This window comes from Dipteris shenzhenensis, chromosome 5, assembly GCF_047967505.1.
Source record: "Dipteris shenzhenensis isolate YYH24624 ecotype China chromosome 5, Dip_SZ_1.0, whole genome shotgun sequence".
Classification (NCBI taxonomy): Eukaryota; Viridiplantae; Streptophyta; class Polypodiopsida; order Gleicheniales; family Dipteridaceae; genus Dipteris; species Dipteris shenzhenensis.
This window is the reverse complement of record NC_141600.1, coordinates 18,008,340-18,028,083: the sequence shown is the minus strand read 5'-3', so window position 1 is coordinate 18,028,083 and position 19,744 is coordinate 18,008,340. Positions and strand designations below refer to the sequence as shown.

At 41.0% G+C, this 19,744-nt stretch overlaps 1 protein-coding gene across 2 annotated transcripts in view; it reads left to right on the top strand.

Moving 5' to 3' along the window:
* The window catches only part of LOC147901700 (aminopeptidase (DUF3754)), a 58,245-nt gene that overhangs the window by 16,441 nt on the left and 22,060 nt on the right, over positions 1-19,744 (top strand). For both annotated transcript variants that reach the window (XM_087374541.1, XM_087374542.1), the window contains exons 5-12: positions 5,571-5,675; positions 5,800-5,871; positions 6,175-6,287; positions 6,377-6,535; positions 14,629-14,697; positions 14,800-14,899; positions 19,305-19,376; positions 19,488-19,588. In XM_087374541.1, coding sequence (XP_087230667.1) covers positions 5,571-5,675; positions 5,800-5,871; positions 6,175-6,287; positions 6,377-6,535; positions 14,629-14,697; positions 14,800-14,899; positions 19,305-19,376; positions 19,488-19,588 — 791 coding nt within the window. The remainder of the gene's footprint in view (positions 1-5,570; positions 5,676-5,799; positions 5,872-6,174; positions 6,288-6,376; positions 6,536-14,628; positions 14,698-14,799; positions 14,900-19,304; positions 19,377-19,487; positions 19,589-19,744) is intronic.

The following is a 19,744-nucleotide window of genomic DNA, read 5'->3' as shown; positions in this document are numbered from 1 at the left end:
AGGAATGGCAAAGGAGCATGTAGAAGGCACTAGAGCCACCTGGAACTCTAGGGGGGACACTGAAGGTACATGGCCCTTTAGGGGGCCCATTAAAAATGCCACATCATCATTTCCCAACAACCACTCTTTTAATTCCTTGGAATGCCTTTGGGCCTAGGGATTAATTACGCTTATGTGCTAGGCACCATGCCGCGTTTAATTACACATTATTAAGCCCACGCTTGGACTTTTAAAACAAAAGTTGTCACGGTCTTGTAGTACATTAAAGTACCTAGAATTTCACGCCCCCGTGACATCCCCCCCCCCCCCGTTTGTAGTCTCTGTTTCTCCCATCCCTCTCCCCACCTCGCCAACTTCTCAATGAGCGCCTTTGCATAGGTCCCAAGTCTAGAGTGTGCCTACTTCGTCTCAGTACCAACCTAGCTCCTTGCAAGCTCAAGGCGTGACTTGCTCTAGGGGCCGGAATAGGAGTCTTCCCCATTCTCTTAGACTTTGGGGCTGATTCCCGAAGCCTCGACAAGGACAACCCCTCCCATGGGATTTCTAGCGGTTGGGGCCTTGAAACTTTATTGATGTTGTAGATGAGTATTCCATTGCCCTAGAGGCCCTCTCCATTGACATAGTTACACCATCTTACACGATCTAGGGATAGAGGATCTTCCAGATCGAGGTGCAGGATGTGACTTCCCCTTCTTGACAATGTCCTTTTTCTTCACCAGAGGACAATATTTGGGAGACACTGGAGACATGAATCGACACCAAAATAGAGACCAAGTAGCTTGTGAGGTGAGAAAATAATAGAAGACAACTTACCCGAGTAAAGAAGATAATGCCAAACCAAAAGAATGAGGCCATGTCGAGCTTACTCTACATGGGATACGTTGCAGGGCGGCAAGAGAAGGATGTACTTTAACATTCAAAGATTCACAAGGTGGGGGGTGAAAAAATTCAAAATTGCATGGGGATAGCAACATTTTTAGCCGTGTCCCTACAGTTACAAAATGATCCCCATTACCTTGTTCTAATGACTCCCTCTTACCAGAGGTGTATTCAACTAGCTCTTCTGAGCCTGAGAGTGGCATAGACTCCTCATCTGGTTGGGGGGTGTCAAAAGAGGGTCCACTAGGAGATCGAAGAAGACCGACCCTTTGGTGCCTGGAATTGGCCTGTAGGGCCTCCCTTTGCCTACTTTTCTTGGGCCGAGTGAGCCTGTGATGCTCTCATGCTCGCTTGGTGTCAACATCGTGCATTGTGTCTATGATTCTTCATAGCCCTTTACCTAGTTTCTTTGGTCCATGCGAGTCCAAGTCCCCTCGGAAGGCTCAACCCATGAGGTCTGCGTCTCATGCTGCTGCCTACGTGCAAGGGGTTTGTTTGCACAGCCCTCTTATTGCTAGCTTGAGTGAGGGTGGCTTGACTTGTTATGCGCCGGACAAGCTCTCGATAGGTGCCCCATCTATCTACACAGAACACATTGTCTTGGGAGTCCTAAAGCCTCAACTTTCTGTCAAAATGCACCCCCATCCAAGATCTTAAGATTTGTCTCCTTGGACAGGGACTTCGGGTACTCCACAATCACCTTGAGTCAAGGGAACCCGTCGTCATGTGCAATGGAAGGCCGGGCAAGCGAATCGTCACACTGGAAAACGTGGTACATGGTGTGTCAAATCACGGTTTCACAAAATGGAGCACTCTAGATGTGGACCTAGGAAGATCGGGCTCTGCCCCACAAGGATGTTGAGGGAACTCAGTTGGAGAAGGAAAACCCCTCTCCTATAAATGGTGACCTTCCAAATGTGGTCACTCTTTAAGGCCAAACTCGCTTGTATCTATTCTCGAACTTGGCTTCATCTGGGCATGAGGCCGACAATGCAGCCCACTAATGCTCTGTCCCAAAGGGGCTAAACGACAATATTGTTTGTCCGCCTAGGAGAGAGAAGTCCGAACGGCTTGGGGAGTCGAGGGAGCTGCCATGAGAGCCCCTCTGGTCAGACTTGAAAAGATGTCAATAGCAAGATTCCACTCCTCGGAAAAGTGAACAGTAAACATGCTCCTGTTGTGCAAAAAGAAAGGGAAGCGATAGAGGAAAAGAAAGAGGGAAAGGCAGAGAAAGCTCAGGGCCAGCCAAGGCTGGGGGTGAGGGGGGGGAAAAACCCTCTCTGCCAGCAGCAGGAAGCCACCAGCGAAGGCGGCGCAGAAGTCCCAACAGAATTGCTCAAGGAGCAGTTCAAGCACCCAAAAAGGGGGGGATGGGGGGGGACCCCCATGGAGACTGCACTGGCAGCGGCAGCAACGTTAGGGCCTAAAACAGTCGTGCCTAAGCTGCGGACAGGCATGGGATCAAGCCATGCTGGAAAACAGGGGGCAGCTGCTACGCGCACTATGCCCGTATAGGAAGGATAGCAGACAAGGAGTGCAAAGGGCCGGGGGGGGAGCATGAGGGTATTAACCCTAAATGTTTTGCCTCATACTTCTCTCCAATGGTAATGGATCCTTTCTTCTCAACCCGACTAACTAGACGGCACTTCAAGTACCACACTATGTGCTTCATAAAAAGCAACTCTTTCTTTTCTCTTTCAATTTTGCAGAAGTACCAAAATTTGTGGGAACATTCTTTGATGATATCATTGTGAAACCAGCCTTCGGGAAACTCCAAAGGGCGGTGAGCAATTAATAGCCATCAAATACCATAATTCCAGCCACTTAGAGAATTATTACAGCCAACCAGAAAATAATAATAGCCAAACAAATAATCATAGAATACAGGGGGTGCCAAGGGATGGGGTCGGGCTGAGGCTGGGAGGGAGGGGAGTAGGAGGAGGCTGCAGGGAGATTTGAACACCACCAACGGCTTCTGCAGTGGAGAAAATGAGAACATTGAGGTTCAATTCCATGTCATTAGAGGGAGGATCCTAGATGAGCTAGTCACGTTAGTCTATTTGCTTGGACTGCAGAGCCAACTGCAGAGAACACCTTCAAAGTGCTCAAAATGGCTCTTGTGAGAGTAGATGGAGCACCTCATACAATGCCTGGGCATGGGCTTAGAACACCTCATATAACACATGGGCATGGACTTAGTGCCCTGCCTTTGAGCCTTCATATGAGGACAACGGGCTGTAGATATGGTATAGACAAAGGACAAATAGAAGGCACACACTTTTGTACATGTGCTATGCGCACATGCCCCCACATGGGCTGTGCAAACATTGGCAGTTTTGACAGGCTGGAATTGTGTGAGATTCAACATGTGCTTATAGATAAAGCAACAATAAACTCAAGGTTTGTTAGAGTCGTGTTATAGAAGAAGTGCTTTTTCAATGATTTATTTAGCTAACACTTAGAATCTTAAATAGCCATGAAATGAAAATTGAAGACAACTTTGACTTCTACAAAATTTTAGAGCTCAACATGAAAATAGAGATTGAGACATAGAAACACGACACAGCATAGGGTGGACTCCAATACATATGCTGGTTATCTCACAACCAGTAGGGCTTGGTATCTTTCTTGCCAATCCACAAATCCCCATTGTTCCATACGAATCCATAGGGTTTGTACACCCTACAATAGTTATTTGGTGTTTCTAAAAGAGACTTGTGTCTGATCCCAAGTTTTTAATGTGCTGTTGATGAATGTATGGTCGATCTCTCTCTTATAGAACTCAATGGCTGCTTTGGTTCCATCTATCTTGTCTAAAACGGTCCACAAGTTCTTAAATGGTCTTTTTTGGAGAGCTGAGACATATGACCCCAGTGATCCACCACTCCATTTGGATCGCAGTTTATGCTTGGGTACAAATGAGAATGTTAAGTGTCTTGGACTATTGAGTCGTTTTCTTTCTCGATTCCTTGCTCCTAGCATGAGAAATTCATACTGATCAAATTTATATTACAACTCTATTTGCAGCTGGCAGACTTTGAAGTTCAGTAACTTGCATGCAAAGTAAGTCTGGTGAGGGTCTATGCCATGTCTAGGACTTTTCTCCTAATTTCGTAATCTCCTTTACCTATAATTCCCTTCTTTTGATGGTCTTTCAAAGAGACGCTACAGATTCTTGGGTGTTACTGTCTCATGTTGTGCTTCTCTTGGATGGATTGGTATGCATGGCATATTAAGAGTGCTTATGCTCATCCTTCATGCTAGATGTTGCATGTTCTCATTTTCCTTGAGAGTCTTCTCGTGAGTATTCTATATACTCTAGATCAACACTTGGTTAATCTCCCTCTTATAAAGTGCCATCGTCTTCTTTGGTTCTTGCCATGTCTGTGTAAAGTTTTGTGTGTGACAGGCTCTTAATGGTGACCTTTATGTTTGGGAGATTTGGCATCTATCCCCCAATGAGCCATCCACTGCACTTGGATGGTGGCATGTGAGGCACCAAGTCATAGGCATTAACCCTTGGAGGTCGAATATGAATCACGATTTTGTCAATATCAAAATCTGTGCCTCAGAGACTCAATCTCAATCTGAATTCAATTGATTCTTCACTCTAGATCTGTCCAAAATTGCCTCAAAGTCTATGTGTCAATCATTCTTGCAAAAGCTGTGGAGAGGAACCTGTTCTTCCAAAATCCATCTTTTTTTGCATCTGCAAATCTACTTTTTCCTCAATCTGGAACTCGATTTTCAGAAATAAACCCATAATCTCGATTTAGAAAGGTTCTCTTAAAAAAAGGTTAAAATAAAATAGAATGGGCGCAAACTTGTCCGCGGCTTCCACAGATGAGTTTGCACCCATTCTATTTTATTTTAACCGTTTTTTAAGAGAAATAAAATAGAATGAAAACATTATAATTTAAGATTTGAAAATAAACCATCTTTGGACCCTTGTATCTCCCAAAATGGTGTGGAATTTGGATTAATCAACAAGATGATTTTTTAACCATTTGTCAATTCTCTATAATTCATGTCTTCATCTCAATCTGCCAAAACCTGCTGTTCTGGACCTCAAACCTGCATGTCAGAATTCGACACGGAAATGTAAGCACAAAAACCAGTCCATAGTGCTTTTCCATGATCTTTTGACATTATTTCACCATCTAAACAATTGAACCATGTAAAAAATTGCAGTGTATCAAAACTGTAGCCTGCTAAAATGTCCACAACTTTATATGATCTCAGATAGACTTTCTGCAAAATGAAATGTCTTCCTATACATATTTGCCTTTCAAAAAGAGAGAATATAAATAGTCCAATGACAAGATACCCAATAAATATGATAACAACAAAATATGGAAAATAAAGTGAACTAAGGCCTTGCATGGCTTATGGTTTGGGTACAAATGAGAACAAAATAGCTTGGCTTATGAGTAGTTCACTTTTTTTCTTTTGAGTCTAGTTTTCAGTTGTCTTCCAACTCCCCACCTTCTCTCTCTCTCTCTCTCTCTCTCTCTTCTCTTCCCCTCCCACACCCCCCCCCCCTGGCGGCCTCAACCCCTTCTTTCCCAAATCCCCTCCTGCCCCCCACTCCCTCCCTCCGTGTGTGTGTGTTTGGGGGGGGGGGGTTTTGGGTGTGTATGGGTGGTGTGGGTGGAGAGAGGGCTGTTATTCATTTTGTGATTTGACATCAGATTATGGAGAAAAGCAATTACAAAATTTTGACTGATGAAGAGGTGGAGATAGCAAATTCAGGCCAGTACCTTTTGAACCTTCCAATTGCAGTGGATAGCTCAAAGGTGATGTTCAATGAATGCTTGAATTTTCTTTCAATCTAGAGAATATGGAATGTCTATTTGACATTCAATATTGATGCCCTATCTAACGTTTTGTGTCCTTTTGTGAAATCACAATTGGAATCAGTTGGACAGTAAGCTCTTTACACGATATTTTGCTGAAAATCCAAAGGATGGTGTCCCTAAGTTTGCAAGCCAGGTGGGTTCGTATGTCTTTTTTTGCACGTGAAGGAAAGGTTTCGCTATCTATACTATAAACTGCCCTAAGTATATAACAGTTCCTAAAACATGAAGATACTATTCATGTCAAATTACGTTAAGTGAACTTACGTTTTTTGTATATAGTATGGCCTAATGGATTTATATTTCATATTATTTTAAATTTATTTATGAGTTAAAACTCATGATTTGTGTTTAAAATTTTATTAAAGATTGGATGAATTGTACCTGTGTAAAGCATGGAAATTGACATTGACATTCAAAATCTTTCTTTTGTGTGTAGTATGTCATTTTTCGGCAAGGGATTGGAATTGATCAAACTACAGGCTACTTTTTTACAGAGAAAGTAAATTCATTGATTTCACGACTTTGGGATAGAATGCTTAATAAGCTAAGGTTTGTATTTCAAGTTTCATCATATTTTCTTGTTTCATTTGAATGCAATCCTTTTCTAACTATAGATCGCAATATTTCCTTGTGAGTAGATTGGGAAGGGTAATCTCATTCAAACAAGTGGACCATAGAAGTGTTGGTATAGACAACACAAGTGCCAATAGACTTGTTAACAACATACCAAATGGAAGCGGTGAGGTTGGGCAAGATATGTATATTGAGCGGATACGTATACAAAACTTGGATCTCAGGTGACGTAACTTGACATTTGCTATTTTCTGTTTGTTAATGGATTCCCTTTTCCCTATGCATCCCACTATTGGTCTTGCTAGGTTTATTCTACGTCAATGCCATGTTGATTAAAAGACCATTGTTGGAAGATCTAGTAGCTAAATAATTGTTATTAAAAAACAATGGCTCCATTGATTTAAGCCCTCAAGTCCAACAAGACACCTTGTATTACAGCTCATGCATCATTGTCTCCATTATGAACGTTAAGAATGCCATTTCACTTTGGAACACTTTAAACAATGGTATTCACAAGCTCAAATTAGTTGTTAAGACTCGGGAAAACAATTGAAAAGATATCTTACTCTTGAATTCTCACTTCATGGCATAATTTATTATCTTAAATTTAACTTAACATATCCACTGCTAAAGAAACCACATGATGAAGGGAATTAGAAACACAAAAGAGGGTAAGGGTGAGAGACACAACCTTAAGGGTCCAATGGGGGACCTTCACCCCCAAGCGAGTCTTATTCGGTTGCCCAATAACAACCCCCTGACCAACATTTCTTGTGTTGAGAAGGAGGACACGGTTCATGATAATGGTAGAGGGCTATTTCAATGATTGGATGCGAGAATGAGTGAGAAGTCAAAGCTAAAATGTGTGGGATTTACGTATGAAATTCAGGACTGGTCTGAGTTGTATAGAAGTCGCTAGAGTTAGGGTTTCCTTGACGTACACATCTTTAAAGAACCGCATCGCATGTGGGGATTTCTCCGATTCCTCTCACTTAGGGACAAAACTTTCATATCATATTCGCATAGTAGCTTAGGTTATGGTTAGAAAGATGCCACTATTTTAAGTAGTTACCAAGTGCATCTTTACAATGTGTGAAGTGTGGCTCCCATCGTGTTATCATTTGCTCACAATTGAGGCTTGTGTTAAACATAAAAACCTTGACATCAATGTATATACTGATTTATAAAATCTTGAAAGTGTATGTTCTCAAGAGGGTCCTAATGGACCTCCAATCAAGGTGATTTTTTTATTTTGAAATCCATTGGGGGATACTCTGCGTTGAGGATCTTGGTTCATGGCAATATTGGGCAATGCTTCTTATCTGAAGGCCTTCTAACTTGCCATATTATTATTACCTTGCTTTGGGTGGGCAATTGATCATATGATGAATTTCAGTTAGAACCAGGTAGTATTATTTACAGAGGTTCATAGTTCGTAAGATGCATTCATGCCTCCTTCAGTGGCATCATGTAGGTTTAGAAATCAGTAAAAGAACAACCAAATTAACCTTGAAATTTCTACCAACTAGCTGAAAACTGAAGTACATTTGTAGAACTCGCCAAAGAGTTTAGCAAGTGGCTTCAGTTTCTCCAAAAGAGGTCACATTTGAAAGAAATGCCTCCATGCTCCATGAAACCTAATGAAAGCCAAGTCGACTCCCAATGGGTTAAGCCTTGAAGGGAGTATCACCTCTATTCCTTATGTAAATACAATCTTGATAAGGGATGTTGGACCTGAAGAGAGGTGTTAGAAAAAATGGAAACAAATAAATTGTAAGACATTTGATACAAGGGGGAGCTCTTAGTCTAGTCGCAGCATTTTAGGGTTACGAATACGGCTCACCATAATTTTTTGACCCATGTCATCTGAGGACTCATAATTCCCATCCTTCTTGACTCGGGGATGGTTGGACATGCATGTCTAATCTATAATACACGTATGACATTTAAGAAAGAACATGTATTATACAAGTCTTTAAAAAAAAAAAAACGTTTTTTGAAATTTTGGTTTTTTGCTTTGTTTTGGGAATCCATAGATTCCAGTTTATGGTCTATATCATATGGTTTAACGATTTAATATTCACTTTTGTGCTTTGCTATTGGACACTAAGTAGTTTACTCTTGGCCCATTACCTTACTCAGTCCTTTGCTTTCTTCTTGATTTCCATTTGAGTTCTGTCTAGGGTCTAGACTATACTTAGACGTTGACATTGTAAGTAGTCATTGGGAGTTGCCCTCTTGACACTAATCAAGATGTGTTTAATCTTGGTTTTTAAAATTTGAAGTTTTGAACCTTCAATGTTTGTAGGTTGTGGGCTCTAGCTAATATCTGTTGTCAAATTTCAATCTAAAACCAAACCTTGGTGTTTCAAGTGTTTGAATCAATTCATCATTTACATATTTGTAGATTGTATGTAGGTGTGTTGTAATTTATTATGAACTATGTATATGCTTATTTTTGTATTTAAAAAAGGACTTTAGTAGGAAATCATTCAATACATCATGCAGTAAACTTTTAACTGCAACAATGCTTTTATGTTCTTTCAACACATAAAGATTTGGATTCAGATTTACTTTCAAAGTGCCAATGTTAGACAAGACACCATCAATCTTTTGTGAAACATGCCAATGCTAGACGTGAAACCAACAATTTTGGTATACCATGCAGCATGCTTCAACCACGGGATGTGCTTCAACTGTCGTATGTGCTTCAATTGTACAATGACTCGATAAACTCGCCTTTGTTGTCCTTCTCTTGAGCAAAAATTCAGCTGGCTGCTTCATGTATACCTCCTCTTCAAGGTCATGGTTGAAAAAAGAAGAATTCAATTTCATCTAATGAAGCCTCGAGCCACATTGTACCCATGGTTAGTCTTTTTGTTTCATGTCATCTCTAAACATCCCCAACACCCCTTCTCCCCCAAATCCCTGTGTGTGCATGTGTGTCGGGAAATGTTCTAAAGATATTGATACATTTTTTCTATAAATGTATCAATACTTTTGATATCTGGATAACAACACTCACCCATGATGCGTCCTTCCGACCTCCATCTAGGCAAGGGTGATGGGGGAAAGGCTCTCTCTCTCTCTCTTTCTCTCTCTCTCTCTCTCTCTCTCTCTAGCAATAAACCATCTGTAACTGATGTCTATATCAAAGAATACATTTCTCCAAGGGTTCAAAAGATAGAATTATGTGGAATTCCTTAGTGCAACTAGTAAAAGGCATTGACCTCATGCAAGAGATATGTACAAATGTGTGACCACACACACGTGCATGCCAACACTCACACATCCACCTATCTATTCATAATCAGACACCTCGGCAACAATAAATAGACTTCATTTTGAATTGGAAGTTTGTCAAACAGCTCATGTGCTAGCCACACTTGGTGCCGCACATAGAATTTACTCATGGTAAACATATATTACCAAACTGTTCTCACTATATTAATGTCAGTAATAATAAAGCAACAACATGTTAGACATCAAGACAGGCTGCAACACATAGACATGTTACAATAACCAAACAAAAGCACTCATCTTTAGAAGTTTCAATACGCATGCCGCTTGGGCACACATAACCTTAGTCTTCTTGGTATTATCTATTCTGGTTGTGGTCACGTTTAAAAATGTGCTATCCATCCGGAGGGTTGATAGAAAGGAGGGCGCCCACATTCCTTGGGGGCATGAAGATGTGCAAGATGACATGAACCCAATGATGACATCGATTATGATGATGTGTTGGTCTGCCAATTGTTAGGAAATGGAGTCAAGTTGAGTCAGTTTTGGTTTGTTCTAGTGAGTCATAGTGTGAGTTTTAGTCTAGTGTGTCCCATGGATGCCACGTGTCACATTGGGAGTTATCCCATATGCATTGGTACTCATATGTGTGTGTGTGCTCTATATAAGAGATGTACTTGTCACTCGTTACATCAATCAAGTATCAAGCCTACAAGCTCTTTGATCTACATGTGAGTACTTTCATTTTGTTCATTGCTCTTGCTATTTCATTTCCATTTCATTATGTCTCTCTTTGAGTATTATTATCTCTCTCCTTAGCCTACCCTCTCTCTCTCTCCCTTTCCACAACATGCACCTTCATGTGGTATCAAAGCCTCCTTTCCTACCTTTCCCTTCTCCATGCTCAATCTAGAGGATGAGGGAAGCCCGCAAATGGAAGCCATCGTCTCCTCCATGTTTGAACTCCCTTCCACTCCTTTCTCCCCATCGTGTTCTCTTCTCCTACCTTAGCCTCACCTTCGAGAGCTATGGAGCTTGGTTTGTTGCCCACGTGAAAAGGAGCAACTCGGTCACCATTCTTGTAAGAATTTGTGGGCGTCTTCATAGAGGAAAAAGACAGCTCGTTTTTGGCTCAAAACAGCCCATTTTTTGCTCAAAAACAGTGAATGTCACATCGCAATGGACTCTAAGGGATGTGCGAGAACACCTATTGGTCATGGAAGACGGCATGTCATATTCCTTCTACTTTACCTTAAATGGTGGTAAGATCAGCCGCTGTGCGGAGAAGTGCATGCATAGTGCCAATTTCATTCCTCCTACAACTTTGAAGATTGCTAACAATGTGTTTGACTAGTGCAACATTTATTTTTTTGTCAAATCCTAGTTATTGCTTCAAAAGATGATGGACGATTAAATTGAAATGTTATTTCTTTTGATGTTTTCTCCTTTCAATTCATGGTAAATGTTTTTCAAAAAATTTGGCGAATTAATGATTAGTTTTAATTTTTAGGGTTTTGATATATATAAAGGGGTAAGAGCCCTTTTTACACGACCTCATTCGGAGCCTGTTTTTGAAGAAACGACCTACTTGAAGAGAGCTGTTGCTACATCGACCATTGGCATTATTATGTGTGCCATTGCTGCTCATTGCCTCTTCTCCTCCACATGAGCTGAGCTATCCTCATTTTGCCCACAAATTTCTGCTCCATCTCCCGCATGATGACATCTCTATCCTCAGCCTTTTCAGCTTGCAGTTTCAATTCTCAGTTTCATCTCTTTTCCCGCTCCTAAAGTGCTGAAGACTGAAGTTGCCATTTGCCGAGGTACACAATGAGTTCTCTCTCTTCAAACTCATTGCTCGTGGAGAAGTTCAAGGGGGAAGGATTCCCTACTTGGCAAACTAAGGTTCAGTTGCTCCTCATGAAAGAAAATGTATGGGATGCTATTGAGGATGATACTTCCACAACGTATCTCAACAACTCAAGACATGGAAGCAACACAACTCAAAAGCTATTGCTATCATCGGACTTGCCTCGATGATACTTTGATTCATCACATCAACTTCAAATTAACGGCCAAGGCGATGTGGGCGTGTCTCAAGAAACAAAATCACAAACTCCAAGGTTTTCTTAAAGTTGCAATTTTATAATTTGAAAATGGAGGTTGAAAATGGAGGATAGTGATACCTTGAGTGCACATTTAGTAAAAATGCAATCTCTTGTGCAACCAGCCTAAAGTGTCCCCCAGACGATGAGGACAAAATGGTTGTCCTCATGAAGAGTATGAAAGCAGTCACTCGCTTTGAGCATACTCTTGAAATACTCAGGCTTGCCACGACTACCTTTGATGATATGGTGACTCTTCTTCTTGAAAAAGATCGCCGGAACAAAGATTCTTCAATATCTTCTTTAGATACTACAGAGGCTCTTGCCTCCACTAGTAGATGGAAACCCAGGCCTATACCAACCCATGGAAAATCAAAGCCATTCAAGCCTTTTAAGTGCACTTTTCCTAACAAGCTCGGTTATACGGAGGACAGATGCTACTAGAAGCTTGCCAAACAACAAACTAAGGACCATGCCAGTTGGGTTGTAGCCGCCACAAGTGACGATGAAGATGACGACCCTCCTACACAAGTTCATGCTCTTACTGCTGAAATCCGACATCTCTCTTTCCCTCCAGAGGACGATGGAGATGATGGTCCATATATTGTCTAAGCATGTTCTATTTTCAAAATAGAACATATATATATATATATATATATATGTTCTATTTTGGGTACTCTGCCCTGGGTTGTTTCAAAAAATGAATGGAATAAATTATGTGTGTTGAGTCAATAAGGTTCTCTGCCTTGGATAGTCCTCCTAAAATGATGTATTGCTTTTATATTTATGGTGTTTGGCTCCATGTCCCTAATAAATATATATATATATGTTCTATTTTGGGTACTCTGCCCTGGGTTGTTTCAAAAAATGAATGGAATAAATTATGTGTGTTGAGTCAATAAGGTTCTCTGCCTTGGATAGTCCTCCTAAAATGATGTATTGCTTTTATATTTATGGTGTTTGGCTCCATGTTCCTAATTAGTCCCTGGAGCGAAGAGGGGGATGCACTGTGGAAGCGATGTATTGGATTTAATAGGTCTATTTATCAGGCGTGGCATGTGAGTTCCAGGATGTTGGTGCATTGATCTCCTAGACCTCTGAGTTGGTCATGCATCCATGCATGATGAGCCTCTGAGCCATGCTAGGTGAGCCTCTGAGTCTATACCATGCTCACTAGCCTCTAAGCCATGCTCACTTGCCTTTGAGTTAGCATGGGAGCCATGTCTAGTTCTAGACCGTCATTGTCATGTTATGTTCTTGGTTCCATTCCAGTAGTCACTCACCTTTCCTCCATGGGATGTGTTAGGAAATCGAGTCAAGTTGAGTCAATTTTGGTTCGTTCTAGTGAGTCCTAGACTCTAGTTTTAGTCTAGTGTGTCCTATGGATGCCACGTGTCACATTGGGAGTTATCCCATATACATGGTACTCATATGTAAGTGTGTCCTCTATATAAGAGTTGTACTTGTCACTTGTCACATCAATCAATTATCAAGTCTACAAGCTATTTGGTCTACATGTGAGTACTTTCATTTTGTTCATTGCTCTTGCTATTTCATTTCGATTTCATTTTGTCTCTCTCTCTCCCTAGCCTACCCTCTCTCTCTCCCTCTCCACCATGCACCTTCACCAATGAGAGTGATAATTAAGATGAGTTGGCCGAAAAGAAACCAGAGCTTGGCAGCATCGACAAACATCTCTCAACTCTTTGTCTTTGGAGAAACTACGGAGCTCGGTGTGTGAAAGCCTTGCACTGCCTGTGGCGATGATGTATTAGAAGACGGTGTATGAGTAATGACCGCAACTCTTTGAGCTTGAGATAAAGGCATAGCATGCTTGTTGTTTCTGCCGAACCACTTGCCACTCTCAAATAAGAACCGAGTGCATATGATGATGCACCAACCTGAGATGGTTGTAGTGCCATGGCTGCACCAACTTGAGATGGGTGTAGTGCCATGGCTGCCCCAAAATCATGTCCACGTTTAACAAAGGTGCTACCTTAAGAGAATCTGAACTTTAAAATGCTTAAACTCGATGTGGTAGCATCCTCTAACTACTCCCATAAGCAATTTGCGCAGGTGCCACCGACTCGGTTAATTCGGCTCTTTGACTTTGCGTTGGCCTTCTTCATCGGTGAAGCCTTTGGGAAAAATCATGTGGCTCTTCTACTTTGGGCCTTCATTCTGTTGCCACTCGTAATAGGTTGATTGTTGCGACCACTCGCTCTGATGTCAACTATCTCCTCCTTCTCTACTTCATTATGTCCACCTTAGCTGCACCTCCTACCCGTCATTTTTCTTATATATAGCCAGAGCTAGATGTCAAATGAAGAGGAGGCCACTCTGATATATAGCCATAGCTGGGACGCTGAATCCTGCAAATCCATAAGCCAAATCTTACCCATTTCGTACTTCAAAACTTAATCAACAGGAATAGTGGTGGCATATATATTCTAATTTCTAACCACAATCTATATAACGATGGTTTGAAGCAAATGCAAATTCTTGACAGTATTTTAAAATGCAAATCCTTGACTAGCATTTAAAAATTGTGACACCCTTCTTATTGTGCGACACCCTTCTTAAGCCTTCAAGAGAATTGATGGCAAAATTAAAACCATTTATAAAGATTCGTTTTAAAAAAATTCACTTTTTAAAGAAATGCATTAAAAAAATTGGCTTTCATGAGAAGGGTAAATTTTTTTTTTGGAAAAAATAGTATTTTTCAAATTAATGTGTATCTAAGAGAGCACGTAAAAGATTTTGATGAGCTTTTGCACTTCTAGAATGTTTTATTCTCTTCTCATCCTAGCTAGGAGACATGTGACTTGGCCCCATTTGCTGCATTGTCGGAATCTAGCCATATTCAAGGGGCTGTGTCATAAAGTCAGAATCAACTTTCTTTCTTTTGGTAACAAAGAAGTCAGTGGAAAATGTGAGATGAATGATGCATGTTGTTTGCTTTTTTCTTGCAGCATCAAAAATCTCATGAGCAAAACTACTGTCCAGGAGCCTACTTTTGAGCGGATGATTCTTGTGTATAGGTACAATTGTGTACATGTCCAAGGCATTTGCTAGATCATATGTAATTCTTCCGAAATATTTTTGGACTATTAACACTTTATTTGTGCATATGTATCTAAAAGGCGTGCACCTCCGTCAAAGTCTTCATCACAGTTTGAAGATCGAGCCATCTATATGAGGCATTTCACACATATTCCAATGGCTGATATGGAGATTGTCTTGGTGGGTCGAAGTTTTGGGATCTTCTTAAATTCTCTCTTTGTTTCCGATTTCTCTTTAAGATACATTTGCAAGTACCGGAAGGGTCTTTTAAACATCAGTACAAACATAATTTTTTTCATTGTTTTATTTGGAATTTTGGTGGGTCATGCTGTTTTAATTCTTTTGAAAGTGCATCCTCTGCTTGATCTCGTGCATGCACTCATGCAAACATGCAGCCAAACCTTTTTGGGTATCTTCTTGATGCAGAAAATACCCACAAAAAGATTTGACTGCAAGTATTGTGCTGAATTATTTTGAATTCTGGCTGTTATTGCATGTAATGAATCATGATGTTTGTGACACTTGTTTGAAATAAAACTAGACATATTTGAATGTGAAAACAGGTCTAGCCAAAAGATGGTATTGCAATGTTGCACATTGGTCAAACCCGTGCTATTGCAATTCTCACGTATACAAGGAAGGCCTTGCTTTGGACTTGGAAGCATGGTGGTTGTTGAACTTCAACTCAAAGATATACAAGATAGCAGGGTGTTCAAAATGTGGAATTTGCAAGCTGAGTGATCGCAAGATTAGTTAAAGACTTTGAAAGGAAATAATTATCCATTCTTACAAAAGAAAAGAAAGGAACTCATAACGCTGCAGATGAATTGTGAATATAGGATCACAAAATGAATTCTCTACGGCTAGATTCAGTAATTGTCATCACATGGGAATGGCCTGCTGTTATCCTCACTGCCAAAAGGGCTGGTGATGATGCATATGAGGTTTTTCCTGAGGCAAAAAAATGTAATGACATCTGGTTATTTTTTGTCGAGAGAACATTGACAGGACTCTCCTCTAAGACAGCTGGTTGAGCTGAGTTGTAGACAAGTACTATGACTATTGATGTTCCCTTATAGCTCAGATGGTTTCTTGTCCTCGGTTTCCAGGTTTTTGCCCATGAATTTTGATAAGATGGTACTACTAGGATTCTTCATGTTGTTATGCTGCGTAAGAATGCCATATGCCTTACGATTTGCAAGGCAGATTGATGGAAAAATCATTCGGTCTGCAGATGTTTTCAAACATAAAGCAAACCAGTGTGCATGTATTATTCTCTGTTTTCGGCAACCTAATGGAATGACTTGATAGTGATAAGATGATCACTAATAGGATTCTTCGTGTTGTTATTCTGCTTGAGAATGCCTGATGCCTTTCGATTTGCATGTTCTCTTTTGCAGATTGATTCAAAAATTGTTTAGTGTGCAGATGTTTTCAAAACATAAGACTAACCAGTATGCATGTGGTATCCTCCGTTTTGGTAACCTAATGGAAGGACTTGATACACCTTGGGATGGTACTTCATCTACCTGAAGTCAAAAATCAAGAACATATATTGCTATTTTCTGGAAAGAAATGGGACAAAAGCTAAGGAAGGAGGGGGAGATGAGCATATTGAAATAGATGGCAGGGTGGTGTTGTTAGAAATGAAATCCTTACAGAGGGTATCCGGCATTGGAAGACTGATAGAGCGTCCCGCGGAAGTGTTTCACTACAAACTTCTTTACATGTGTGTGCTTCACAACCATAGATGTGTGTGCAAGCCAGTAAATAGACAGTGCATCCAAGGCAAATATAGAATCCACAATGATATAATTCCATAAAAAACCGGACACAATACACGAGAGATGCAGAGTCCCACTAAACTGTGGTCCTCCGATCTTACCAAAGCTCTCCTACTATCTGCCTAGCCCTACTAAATCCCTGAGCCCACATGCTCCTCTGAGCTTATGTAGACTCTCTGTCCAGTGATCCTTCCACCTTACTGCCCGGGTAGTCAGCCAAGGTGGGCAACTTCTCTTGAGCTAAGTCTGCAGAATTCTGATTTTAAGTGCATTATTCCACGTGGCCTTAGTCTCTTTGTTGACATTCGTATCCACCTCTACAGTAATCTCTGTCTTATTTACTGCACTGCATTCATCATATCACAGTGTGGGTCCCATCTTGATGGCTGCCCTTTCAATACCCCTGGGAATGCCGCCTTGATATATGCAAAGCTCTCAAAAAATGAGTCTTCCATGTACCAGCCACCATCGGGTAGCCCCCCGATCCTGATTTTAAGTGCATTATCCTGGTGGCCTCATGTTCCTTAATCTCTTTGTTTACTGAGCTTCTGCATTTATCACCTCTACAGTAACCTCTGTCTTTATCTACTGCACTTCTGCATTTATCAGATCCCGCGTGGCCTCATGTTCCTTAATCTCTTTGTGACCTTTGTATCCACCTCTACAGTAGCCTCTGTCTTTATTTACTGCACTTCTGCATTTATCATATCCTCTGTCTTTATTTACTGCACCTCTGCGAAGTGCAAAGCAGCAGCTGAAATCAGCCAAGGACTCCCAAAACCACCCTGCAATCAATTCGCTGCCAATAGAGGGGATGTTGGGCAAATCACAGCAGGAAGTAGACCACTTGGATCGATTCGCAGCAGAATTTGGGCCTCTTGGAGCAATTCACAGCAAGGTTTGGGCTCCCTGGATCAGTTTGCAGTATACCTGGAGCACTTGGGAGGGCTGAAAATTATAATCGCAATAGGTAGGTTTGCCCTCTGATGGATGGAACACAAATCGCAGGCTCTTGTGCGTGTAAAGGGGCAAGGATTCGGGTGCTGGAATAAATCACACAGCAATCTAGGAGGTGTGGGGGAGCAGTAGAAGAAATTCGCAGCAATAAAAGAAGACTGGGAGACAATGCACAGCACTAGGGGCCAGAAAGAAGGGCTGGCCCCCCCGGAAGGTCATTTGAGCTTTCCTGCTTTTGCCCACCTTGGGGCAACTTTTTAGCCTTTCTAGAACCCTGTGGGGCCCTCATTAGTTTAGCCTGGTGCTTTTTGTCTTGTGGGACCTACTTTTTGGCACTTGCTCCATCATTTGCGAGCCTTTTTGCACTCTTCCAAGTCCTACACAAACACCAACACTTTAGGCCATTAAAGGCTAGCGAAATGCATACATTCCTAGTTCTTGGACTAATCCTAGTCCCTTGTGGGCATCCCCACAGTTCTCTTTTACCAATGCAAAGCAGAGTAAAAACAATAAAAGCAAAGTAGGCTTGAAGCCAAGACCTCCCAACGAGAGGCAAGGGTTCAACCCACTTGGGCTACAAATCTGAGTGACTACATTCTTGAGTGGGACTCTCTCTAGAAGTTTTGGAACAACATAGCTTCTGTTGTGACGATGATTACTTCAATCCTTAAAGGGACATTTTCTTACAGAGATTGAGCGATAAATTTTCAATGCAAAGCTGCAAAATCAATGCTTAAGCTATGAAATGTACATTTTTCACTTTGATAGAGAGGAGCTTTTAAGCTTTCTTTCATTGTGATTCAATATGAATGGTCTGATTCCATTACCATGTTTGCCGGTGTGGTAGATCATAGGACATTTGACATCATGAATCCCCACCCGGTTGTGAAGCTAATCCAAGCTCTCCCTTGAGCTCGAAGTGATGGCTTGACAAAGGATAGATCCAAGTAGTAGTAAGCTTCGACATTCTATACTACCAAGGTATGTCTTGAGGATGCACTCATTTTTGTATATAGCCTTAGTCCCTTGCTGTATTTAAATGGCGGCCAAAGGAAACACTATTTGATGTCTATCCTTATGTAGAAGCTAACCTAGCTTGCATGAGATGCATGTGGAACATGGCATGGCTAGGCTGACAGATCTTCTTGGGGTCTTGCTCATGGTTTGAGCTCAAGTTGTGGACCCTTTCTATGACCCTAGGCTCAAGTTGAGCTATTTAGCTATTTTTCATGTGGGTATTGAGTTCTCAGCTATACTGTTATGTGTCGCATTGCTGTCTCTCTTATTACATGAGAACCTAGGCTAGGTATTTTTTCAGGTTGCCTTTGCCGTTTGATGTAAATCCCCTTTTCTTTTAGATGTATTTAATCATCCCATCCTTGTGACAAGACTCATCCTTACTCATGTTTCTGAGAAAGCGCCGAATCTTGAGTCCATTGTGGACTATCTTAATATGGTCTACGTCTCTCATTAGATATTGATGCCAACATTTTTCATGTCATAATAGCTGATTCTTGCTATCAAGGATGGAGCTAAGTGTTTGTGCCTAAATGTGGCTATCATACGTGTGGACTTGCTGACTTATCCATTCATAATCTCTGCGCGCACAAAACAAAACAAAAAAAGTGAAGAAAGGAAACTGCCTGCATTTTCCTGACTTCTTAACAATGCTTATAAATGGATTGAGACACATCTTGACTGACTAATTCTCTGTTTTGACCAAAGATAATCAAAGGATTCTGAAAGGGGTTGGCCAAATTTTGAGTGATGCTTACAAATTTTATTTCTTTGTAGAGGTTTTTCTTCTTTAATCTTTTATTTGACATCACGTACTGTTTCGACAGCCAGAGAAAAAGAATCCTGGCTTGACTCCAATGGACTGGACAAAACTCCTTGTTTCATCAGTTCTTGGATTGGTGAGATGTTCTTTCCAGTTATCAAGACCTGAAAGTTTCAGAAAGCCAAATACAGTCGCACCAGATTGTAGTGAAGCTCTTGTTTAGTTTATGTTTTTATGATCTGGACAGGTTACATTGATGACCTCTATGGAGATGCCAAAAGCTGATTTTTGGGTGGTGTTTGCCATTTTAAGTGGCTTTGTCGGATACTGTGTCAAGATCTTCTTAACGTAAGTTTTATTTCCATTGACTGCGTTTAGTTTTATTTGGACTGTGAAAAGATCGCATTACGAATCATATTTGAAATAGTCTCTTAGGAAATATACAAGAAGGTAGATGATGTAATTTATGTGCAGAAGGTGCATGGAGTATTAACTTCAATTGTA